The 11849-nt window shown below is 39.0% G+C and overlaps 1 protein-coding gene across 1 annotated transcript in view; it reads right to left on the bottom strand.

The window, feature by feature from the left end:
* The window catches only part of ZCCHC7 (zinc finger CCHC-type containing 7), a 259249-nt gene that overhangs the window by 241396 nt on the left and 6004 nt on the right, over window positions 1-11849 (bottom strand). Inside the window, exon 2 of the mRNA XM_019516803.1 lies at window positions 9281-10007. Coding sequence (XP_019372348.1) covers window positions 9281-9983 — 703 coding nt within the window. The 5' untranslated portion in view covers window positions 9984-10007. The remainder of the gene's footprint in view (window positions 1-9280; window positions 10008-11849) is intronic.

Raw genomic sequence — 11849 nt, 5'->3', positions numbered from 1 at the left:
AAGAAGATTAACTTTTTTCCTTTAATCAAAATATCCATATGCATATGCTGCATTGAGGAAAGGGTAGGTAGAATCCCACTGCTTATTACAGCTCCAGGGTGCATGCTGTTATAACAATTCATGCACAAAAAACTCCCCCTACGTTTAAGTAATGTTAAGGTTCTTACAAATAAAGGCAAGAAAATGGAAGGTAAATTATCAGCTTTTAACTTGGCCTGTGGTTTTTAAGGGGAAAAAAACCACATTACTAAAAAGTCACCCACTGGCTCAATATTACTGCAATTTGTAAACAGACAAAAAAAGTCAGATACTTCTTAAATCATCCTTAATTTAACCAGTGTGATGTGGCATAACTTTGTTAATTTCTTATTTGTGTCAATAAGTGTGTTTTCACAAACTATGTAACAGTATGTGTGTAAGTTGTTATATTAAAATAGACACTTTCTAAAACTTACAAACAAAATAAGCCTGGACAGAGCTATGAATTAAGACTATGGAGTGAGCATTTCTACACTATCACATCCATACATGTTTAAGAAGTTCTAGAAAAGATTATTTACTGTCATCATCCCTATCAGCCTTTAGTAAATATGCACCTCCAATTAAATACCTACTTAGGCCCTATCCTAGAAGCTGCCAAATGAAGCAGCCCTCTGCATGCCCTCAGAGTTCAATGCAAGACCTGGGCCCTAGGCCCCACGCCTGCAAAGCACCAACTCCTCTCAAGAGGCAGTCAGAATTGAAGCCCAGTTTAAGCTACTCAGCACCTCAGCACATGCTCTGTGCAAGTAAGATCAGGCAGGGAGTAAGCGAGCTCCTGTTTAAACTGAAAAGTGCTGGCCTTTTTTTTTCTTGAACTACAAGAGCGATGATAGGGTAATCCGCTATTAAATGCCAATTTATACTGGAAGTGTGCTTATTTCTATATCAGAAAACACCAGGAACTAATTTTACTTGTTAGAGTCTTAATTCGTCAAGCATTTCTGGAGGGAATAAAATGTTTTGCGGCGGGACATTTACACTTTTCTTCAGCCCAGAATAAACTTGAAATGTTGAATTATAAACCCATAAAAGAGGGAAGATGAGTGGCTATTAACTGAAGCAGCACTAGCCACAAATAGCAAGCTATAATACCCAACAGTTCTTCTAAGGTGAAAGTGATGCAACGAATCTCTAGTAAAATGTACAGTAATTGTACAGTTAACAACACACTGCAAATAGGAATATATTTAAATAAGTTGCTCCTTGTCATCATAAGAAACATTTTTACTGGGTGGTTTTGATGTCATCAGTTAATTTGTACAAGATCCCATAGCATTGAGTCTTAGTGCAAATATGAAAAGCAATAGCTGTACCCCTTATTGAAACTGAATTTTATTGAGTAGGAAATTATTTTATTTAATTGCTGAGCTAGACATCTGCAAAAGTCCCTTTCAAAAATCAGGAAAAAAATTCACAAGACATGGTATTTCAAGAAGCTTATTTTTCCCCTATAGCATTAGGAGAATACAAGAGTCTGTGTACTTCTTTTGAAAACAAACACAGAGATAAAATAATGTGCTACTACAAAAAATATCAGTTGGACTAAAACGACATCAAGAAAAATGTTAAACTAAAGATGGAAACATAATTAAAAGACCAGGCTATTTATCCAAATGATAATATTTTTCTCCATTTTGCTACTTGCACGTATATTTAATGTACACAATTAGTAATGTAATATAGTCAGGACTGATATATCCATAATCTAAGTTTCAAAGCAACATCAAAGCTGCCAAAAAAAATAAATGGTCAGGAAGAATCTGCTTAAAAGTGCTGACTGTCAAAACTTTCTTTTTTGGAGCACAGCTAGTATCAATACACCCAGGTCCCATTATCTGAGATTGCTTTTTCCACTCTGACTCCAGTATCTGCCTAAGTAACAGTTGTTGTTTTCTCTACTGAATAGAAAGATTCACCCTAATGTCAGACACAATGTTCGTAGGGGAACGACACAAAGACCTTACAGATTTTCTCATTTTGTTTTACACACTTACATGTTTTACAGTTCCACTGAATGAATAGAAAATGTAACTATTGTGGAGGGAAGCTTAACAAGGAACATCTGCAGCTAGGGAGACTTGTAAATCCCTATGACAGGGAGAGGGAGAAACAGACAAGACACTAGAAGTGCTAAATACAAGCAAACTACTTTGGAAACGGAAGCTTCCATTTTATTTACTGACTGGTATTTCTTTTCTTATTTATCCCACTACTTTAGCCAGCAAATTCCAATATAAAAAGAATCAACAACAGACAACAAACAAGTATCAACTGCAGTGGTGGCAGCTATATTAATGGACTTGACAGTGTCCCTTCAGTTCCAGAAACTATGGATTAATCTAAACCACTATTCCTAAATTGGAGTAAAAAATATAATAATCTGCCAATGTCAGTCAGTCATCTGTTTCCCTTCAGAATCATCACCATAAACAGAATTATTAAAAAAAAAAAAAATCATTTATTTCATACTTCTCTAGTCCTAAAGACAAAGATGTTGGGCAGGGAGAAAAAGCCAGAAGTATTCTGTATGTAAAGATAAAGTCAGATAGTTACCTGATAAACAGATGTTCTAATGGCTAGGCTACTACTCCAAGTCTTCAATTTTTCATTGGTCTCTATTTGCCATCAAACTTAAGGCAATAATAAGCATAGCAATGCACCAAACGAAATGTTGAAATAAAGAGTAGAAGGTGATCTTTGATGCATGCACTTTTTTTGTATAGGTCAGTACTGAAAGAAACTAAACTTTTCATTCACATACAGAGTCAAGTCAGAAATCTAACCTTGACCACAGCTGCTGGAAGACAGAAACTATCATGGGCTGGGATCCCAAATAGTATTCACACAGGGAACGTATAAATTAGCCAAACTATCTCACCTTTTGTCAACATCCTGAAATGTTTCTAATGAGGTCTGCAGTCTGCTGAGCAATGACCACAAAAGGCATCTGAAATTTAACGTTGTTTACTACCACAAACGATGTCCAGTATTTGTTACTTTTCTTAGCAATTTCTTGTAGTGAGAAGTAATGTCTCTAAAAACTGTTAATGAAAACCAGTGGCTGAGTGGAAAACAGTGTTTTGCCTCATGGCAGCTTTGGGTTCAAAAGCAATCTTATGAACTACCTTCTACAAACTGATAATGACAACAAATGTTATGAAATCAACATGCCTCCTCTCTGATGGAGTGCAAGAAAGCAAGGGGGGAAAGAAGCCACTTCCTGTACACCTTGGGGGCTGATCCTCTGTGCTGCAACTTGGAAAACTGTCTTTCCAACTGCAGGAAAAAACTATGGGAATTAAAAGCGATGCTACAGATTTGAAGAGAAATATATTAAAAAATGATGCTTAAAGAGGGAAGAGATGAAAGACCTGCAACTGCAGGAGGTGAGATCTTTTATCATACAGATCCTTATTACGGTGGAGGAAGAAAGGTGAGAGTTCCCCCTCAAAGATCTACAGACCATGAAACTTCATGTTTATATCTGTCCCATCCTTTAAGCACTTACAAATCCTGGAAAAAATAAGTAAAAGTCCAAATCTAAAAGATTATCCACCTTAACATTTCACATGGATTAAAAAATCCCTTTGCAAAGCAAAAAAATGTATCAGCAGTTGAATGTATTTTCAAGAATATCACATAGGAAAACGTAAAAGATGACCAGCATACATAGACAGCATACACAGAGTATGTCCATGCTATTTCAGTACCATGCCAGGGAGGCATATATCTTTCCTGTCCATGCACGCATCTTTTTAAAATGGAAGCAGTGTAGCGCAGCACTGGGCACATGCCAAGGAGCTCTTCTTGTTGTCATGTTTCCAGCCACACAAGGCCAAAACACTCCCACATGGTGAACTATCAGGTGCAGCATGCCCCACTGTAGCACTCCCTGGTGTGTCAGTGAGGGGATGGAGACATGCCCACAGACCACAGGAGATATGTCACCATTGGTCACTTTCCTGTTAGTTGTATCTTACTTCAGATCATTTTTACAGCCTTGTTCAAAAGCAGCGTGCAAAAATCAAATCAGGATGAGATGGGTCAAAACTACTGAGAAACATCAGCTATTTGAGAGTTCCAGAAAGATTTCAAGAGAAGTAAGGAAGCCAGTACCTGTTCTCATGTGGTCAAAAAAAGAAGCATGTCCCCAGCCAGATATCTACAAAAGTAACATGAATGGCCCATGTTGGAACATGATGTCAGCCAAAACATTGACTTACAAAAGAAAAATACTGGAGGAATGCATCTGAGACGTTTACTGCAGAGCTGACTAATTAGCTCCATAAAAATGTCTCGGCATCTATACCCGCGCCCCTATTAGGGCACAGGAAACTAATAAACTCCACAGCAGGGAAGTATTTGTAAATACAAGTACTACCCTGCTGCAGTTTCTTGTGTGCACCAGTGCATGTATAGATGCTGACCTGGCTGGCTGAAGCACAAGGGTGCTTCAGTACAGGGGCTGCCAGCTGGCTAGTGCTGCACTGAAGCTCCCTCATGCCCCAGCCAGCCCCTCCACAGCACATGGAGCCAGGGGAAGCACCACCAGGCTGGCAGGCTGGTCCCAGGGCTCCCTGCCATCTGGGACTGCTGCAACCAGGCTCTACATGCTGCACATGATTAAACTCTGGAGCTGATTGCTCCGGAGTTAATGGCTCCCAGGAGCACATTCAAACGGTGTGTCTGGAAGCAAAAAACTCTAGAGCAATAAGCTCCAGAGTTTATTCATGTGTACCAATTGCGTGTGTGGATGCACCTGAGAATTGAATTAAATCCAAAAATGCCAAAAATTACCAATACTCTTTTGTGAAGGAGAAAAAACAGGAGCTTTCTTTTGAGCACCCAGGAGTCAAGTTGTACATATTAGGAATTTGCACAGCCAAAGATTAACAATTTTAATTCAAAATAGAAAGAGCAAAAGAAACAATTTATAGAATATCAAACTTCTTTTTTCCCCCTATTATAAAAGGAATGCATCTTTTTTGTCACGATAGGAAGTGGAACTACCTTTGCAGAAACCAGATGGTTGTACACAGAAGGGTTTCTCTGCATATGTTAGCGGAGCCAAGCAAGAACGCTCTTTTTCATGAAGGATATTTAAAAAATATGGCTCTGCATTTAAAGTTTGATGAAAAATTAAGAGGACAACTTTCCTATGGAAAAGGCGTGCCTCATCACTTTCTGTAAGAAGTTATTTTTGATTCCAGAAGAATCTCAGTATTTTCATCTCAGTGCCTCAATCGCAGAGACGGGCCCAACAAATGACTGACGCAACAGGCCACTCTAACAGTCATATATATATATAATATTGTGCATGTATCAGTTCCTCTTTTAATGTGACTCTTAACTAGGTTCTATGGGCATCTAGCTATACACAGGAGGGGGAGAAGGGGGGGGCAGCAGTTAAAGCACCCCTGCCACGAGTTTGAACTGCAGGGACACAACACACATGATGATGAGGCTGCTGGAGTGTTCTAAATAGAACACTCCGGCAGACTTGATTAATCTACTTAGAACACATTGGAGCAGGCATCCTGCACATGTACAGGTGCCCTTTATAAATAAATGGACTGCTAGTGCAGGGATGTCTAGCCAATGTATACACTTATAAGCACTTTGATTCTAGTCACTACATTTTATACTCACACAAACACGTTAAAATCTTTAACATACAGTAGGAGGCCCAGAAAACCAACAGAAATGATATTTAATATTGTTCTATAAAAATCCTAAAAGTGTAAATAAATGTGTCTCAAAACAATTTCTTTGTGAATTAGGGGAATAACACCTTTAAATGAATAGCTGGTCAATAAAATTACAATTAAAAGTAACCAAATATTTTGCTTTTCCCTGACCTTCTTTGGGGCTTCACCTTTACAAAAATCAAGCTTCAGCAAACGGCTGCCTATGTAGTATATGGATTCCACACTACCATAAAAATGATACTGTGGAGCTTAATAAATAAATGATGGATACATTAGATACTAAAGATTTGTGGCTTTTGTTGTGTAAAACATCTGAAGAAAAACTATTATGACCTATGTATAAACAAGTTATTGCTATTTGGGTTGTTACTTTTATATTCCCCAAGAGATTCAAATAATTTTTAGACCTGAAACTTTACTTTTATCATCACTGTGTCTTACAAACAAAATAGCTAGTGAAGCAAACTTTTCCACCCTGAGCCTGCCTGAATATAGTCTGATTAAATATCAGAAAAAATACAAACACGCTGGTTTAACCTTCATCTCTGCTAAGCAGCATGTTATGTTTGACCAATCAGAACTTTGCGCTCGGGTGAGATGTTTAGGTCCAGAGTACACAATGATTTTCTGGCACCCACATAAGTTAAAATTAATTTGCATTTTGACCAAGTAACCTGCAAGTGGCAGGAGGTTTTCTGCTAAGTAAACACACATAAAATGAGGAAAACAGTGCCAACATTAATTTGTACTTTGGTACCATGTTTAATAAAAAGTGTTCTGTTAAATGTATTGTGAAATGGTTCCAAAAATGCACATACTTTTTCATGTAATTTGAAAAAGTTTTGGTATACTTTACATATTTTCCTTTTTTCTGTGGTGGGTTAATTTTTAAAACAATCATGGGCAATTACTATTTGAAAGCCCAAGAAGCTATATAAAATTTGCTGAAAAAATACTGATTACTTACTTGTACAATACTGAAATAGTAATTGAATTATTATTACTGACATATTAATTGAACTTTTCAGAAAACAAGAAAAGAAATACAAGCTAACATTAGCAATTTCTTATTTTACTGTGCACAAACTGTATTGCATGTATGGCCAGGTATATTTGCTACCCAAGAGGCACAGAACATTCTGTTGAAGAAATGTATACTTTATAATAGCAGAGCATACAGGCTGTGGTTCTCAAGAAAGGAAAATGATCAATCAAATAAAATGCAGAACTGATTTTCAACAGTTACCTACTGAACTTTTAAAAATATAAAATACTTCCACCCTATAATAAATATGACGTGCAAAAAACAGTGTGATCTGCAGATTGGCTGTGACAACCATGTTCTGTACCATTCTTTTACCACTGAATTGAAACAGCATGAATAGCATTTTTTGGTGAAATCTCTCAAGCATGGGCAACTACATTAAGCTCTCAAATCAAAACACTGAGGTAGTGTGTGTTATAATCTTTTTATCAAATGAGAATAGTAACTACACAACGTATATAAGAAAAACACAATTTTGTATCAGAAGTTACCAGAGACAGGGAGCAGATCGTTTAAAAAAGGGAAAAGAAGGAACTTTCCTAGTTTTTTCCTTCCTCTACAAATCATTACAAATATATTGGACAGTAGTGCTAATCATTTGACCACTAATCCTAATGGAACATTCAGTGAGTCTGTATATTATCAAGTATGCCCCTTCACACACACAAATCTGTGAGTATCAAACAGAAAACTAAAACACTGGACATGATGTTGCATGTATTTTTGATTCAAAAGGCTAGAGAATACAGACTGCTCCAGCTGGCCTTACTGTGTTGAATCAGCATCTCTGAAGGCAATGATTACTCTCAGTGACTGACAGAGGACGCTGCTCCTGGAAAAAGTCTCACTGTAATAAGCTACTAGAATGCAGAGGGAAAGGGAAGATGATTGTGAAGTAGACTTTTTCAGACATTGGTGCCAGAATGCATTGTCCTAGTAATAAAACAACCTTCATCATAATGCGTGGTCAATATTCTAAATTCATAAACTTCACAAGATTTGTTTGTTATGAGCAGGTCATTAAAAAAAAAAAAAAAAAAAAAAATCAATTCTTTTACCCAGGACACCTCCACTGACTTTCCTGAGTAATAATCTGAAAACTTCTTTTGAAATAATACCAAACGGCTACATGTAATAACCTTTATATTAGTGATATACAGGATGTGCGTTAACTGTTCACTATTTAAACACACATCTTGTATATCACTAATATAAAGTTTTAGAAGAATTGCCGTCTTAGTATACCCAAATTGTTTACACTGGCTGCATCAACACATGCACTTTACTGCAGGGTTGACTAATTAGCTCTGCAGTAATGTGTCACAGTCTGTGTATGCACCGGTATTAGGGCGCAGTAAATTAATTAACTCCGTTGTAGGATAATACTGTCAGGGACAGAACTATCCTATGGCAGAGTAATTTACTCTACCAGAATGCACATGAAGACAGTGACGGGCTGGCTAAGGCACAAAGGTGTTAAACTGCAGGGGCTGTCAGCCACCTAGCACCAGACTGTAGCAACCCCATGCCCCAGCCAGTCCCTCTGCCACATGACACTGCCACCTGAAGCCCGGGGCTGACCCCCCCAGTCCCTTGCAAGCCTGGGGCTGCTCCGCCCCAGCTCAAAGTGCTGTGGTCCCAGGCGCATGTGTAGACACTGTGTCCGGGAGCAGCTGACTCCAGCATGAACTACACCAAAGTTTATTTCTTCACACTAACAGCACATATAGATGAACCCACTGACTGTGAAAGTTATTCTCTCCTTCTGTTGTATTTTTCTTGGCTTCGATTCCAAGTTTCCTTATTTCTCAAATTCTACACATTAATGCTGTTTTTCAATACCCACTTTATTTTCCTTGTACACAACATTTAACTATTAGAGCCCTGTGTTGTTTCTTTTCTCATCTTCCAAATGCTGTTTGCATCTTTTCCTTTTTATGCATTTCTTAGTATTACTTTAACTAATTCAATTATTTCTAAATCCCCCCTTCTTTTTCTTTTAAAACTCTTGGAGTAAACATACTTTGACACTTGAAAAGCTTCATGCATGTCTAGCAACATTCAAACAACTGTATTATAATTATATGCTAGATAAGGGGAAGCCAGCCTGCAGCACACTTGCCATAGGTGGTACAGGTAGCCTATGTGTGGGGCACATGACAGACAGGGGCAGAGCAGAAAGCAGAGCAACAAATCAGAGCACAGGAAATGAAGTAGAAAGCAGAGCAGCAGAGCAGGCAGGGGTAGGGGATCTGAGTGGCATTTGGGGAGGGTGCAGGGCTAATTTGTGACCAAAAAGGTACTAAATCATATTTTATGGCTGTTGTTCTACTTAATAATGTCCTCCTTTGAGTTTTTGCCACCTTGAATTTTATCTACTACTTTCTCTTTATTTTCATTTATGCTACTGATATCAATGTCTTGCTAGCCAGTTCTCCCATCAGCTCTTTTCCTTTATTCAGTGTTATCTATAGATAGTACTGACCTTCGCTGACAGAAGTTCCACAGCCTTCAATGTTCAAAATGATATCTTCATCTTTGTCATCTTTATCATATTCCAAAAGCATCCAGCTCTCCAAGTTATCACTTTCAGAAACTGTGCTTTCCTTCTCTTCCTCTGCCTCCCCATTTGAGCTATCTTCTATTACCAGAATTTCTTGGACCATGGAAGCCCCAATAGAAATTGAATTAGATTTCACATGCGCCATTTTCTCTTTGCATGAAGTTTCTGCCACCAATCTGTTAGAAGCCATGGAATTATGTTTAGAAACTCTGGCATGGTTCCTTGTGGAGTTTCCTGGACAATTAGATTTTTTATTTGGTAATGATGAGGTTGCTGTCTTCACTTTACTTTTGTAAATGCTGTCTTCATCGGCTGTGTCAGACAAGATAATGACCTCAGGACCATCTGAAATCTGAATGAAATCACTGTCTGACAGTTCAATAATATTCTTTTCCCAAGCCAGTTTATTGGTCAAAACTGAACTTTGACCTTCTTTCTTAACAGAACCCACTTGCTCATTCTCTTCCTGTCCATTGATTTCCCCAAGATTCTGAGCATAATGGACCTGGCTATAGAGATGAAATTCTACTTCACTGTCCACACTCAGTTCGCTAGATGACTCTTCACGATAAAGGTCATCTTCATACCCTTCTTCGTACGCGTCTAGGTCTTCATACCCAAACATTTTGGAAAGAAAGTTGACCAGTATCTACAAAAAAATAAAACATCTCATTACTAAGACCAAGAAAATGAGTCCAGAAACTTCCTGAAAATGCAACAACCTTTTCCCCATGAGAGTTAAAGAGGTTTCACATATAGCCAGAAAGCTATTATCACAGAAAAAAAATTGTAATGCCAGATTTTACAGTAGGAAAAACATGAATTTTAAGAGTCACAATAGCAAACTTTACTGTTTAGACTGCACCCCTTTTTTCATTTTAACCTCATGCATTTTGACTCTTGACAAGAGCATTTAAAACATCCCCAGCTCCTTGCAAGTAATCAACTTTGGGCAGGAAAAATCCAGCTCGCAGTTCCAGGCACCCTGCTGAACTCTGGACCCAGAAGCAGTCGACACCACTTCCAGTTCTGGTTAATGTAATCAGTCACCTTTATGCAGTGCTGTGAGCACATTAATTCATTCTACCTTTCAACAGACACAGGAAGAAGATGCCCAATACTGCAGAAATATTTGGGAGTAGAACAGTTGCTTAGCTGGGAATTTTTTGAACATCAGGACAAAGTTCCAAAATTCAGAACTCTCCTAGAAAAATGTGGGGCCGCTGGTCACTTTACCTGTAATTCTCCTACACTGAGTTGGGAGCCAAGAAAATACTGAGTTTTATACTCAGTTCTTCCACTGGCTGGCATTAATTTTGTGTATTGCACAGTCACTATTACTCAACATTAGCAATGCCTCACAGCTGTGCCTGAAAAGACAGACAAGTATCATTCACCCCTTTTCACAAACATGATAAGTAAGAAGCTACCCAAGGCCACTTTTGGCAGAGCTAGGAATAGAACCTGAGTCTCATGCTTCATCCAGTGGGCACACCTGCCTCTCTGAATAAACATAACAGATATTTACCACTAGCCAACACCTCCTCCAGTGCCCGCAATGGAACCCATGGTTCGATTCACCAGCAAACAACTGTGTGACCCACTAACCGAGTATGGGCAATATAATCCCCAACAGTGGCTAGTTCATATAGGAAACAACAGGCTCCTAATGCTTACCTCTTCAGCTCTGTACTGCGAATTGAAAAGACCCTACTTTCCAACTACACTGATATTGTTTTTTGGAGGGGAAAAAAGGGAAATTACAATACAAAAGCTCTGATGAAAAAGTGCTGGAACTGCTAAATACTAAAAGGTTAGAAATGCTTGTCTCTTCTCCCCCTAGCAATTCCTCCAGCTTAAGCCTGGCATTTCCTCACTTTCTTCCCACAAATGCACACTTCCTCATACCACCTACAGTCTTGATTTTATACCATTACCTCACTAGATGGCTCTTCTCCCATCTTGGATCCCTATGGTCCTGCTGCACAGTGCACCTAAAGTGGGGGTCACTAGAAGAACCACAGCCAGGCAGTGATGTGGGAAAGAAATTAGTTGGAGGTGCCTGGGGTACTAAAACCACATAGGCAGCATGGAAGTGCCAAGAACCTCTGGATTAAGGCATCAGCACTTGCAAAATATGACAGAAGCTCAGTGCTGCATGTAGTCCTAGAAAAGTAAATGCCTTGGCACAGGTAACCAGCTCATCTGGTTCACTAGCACATCTTCTGCACTAAAGCACTGGCACATCACATGCACTTCTGGCACTGCTGCCTAAGTAGATTAGGAGCAAAGCCAAAGGAAGCCTTTGTATGGCCAAGTCACCACACAGAGGTGCTAGCTCCTCCCATATCCTAAACTACCTACAAACCTGCAACCCCAGGGGATGTTCTTCTTCCCCACAACTCCCTGGCTCAGCATCTTGTGCACCCCAAACCCTAACCTCTATAGATGGTTTCTGGGTTTTCTTCGGGGGGGGGGGGGGGGGGGGGGG

The sequence above is a fragment of the Gavialis gangeticus genome, unplaced genomic scaffold (genome assembly GCF_001723915.1).
Source record: "Gavialis gangeticus isolate Ggan-Ray unplaced genomic scaffold, GavGan_comp1, whole genome shotgun sequence".
In the NCBI taxonomy this organism is placed as follows: Eukaryota; Metazoa; Chordata; order Crocodylia; family Gavialidae; genus Gavialis; species Gavialis gangeticus.
Note: the sequence above shows the minus strand (reverse complement) of the source record. Positions and strands in the feature narration are given on the sequence as shown.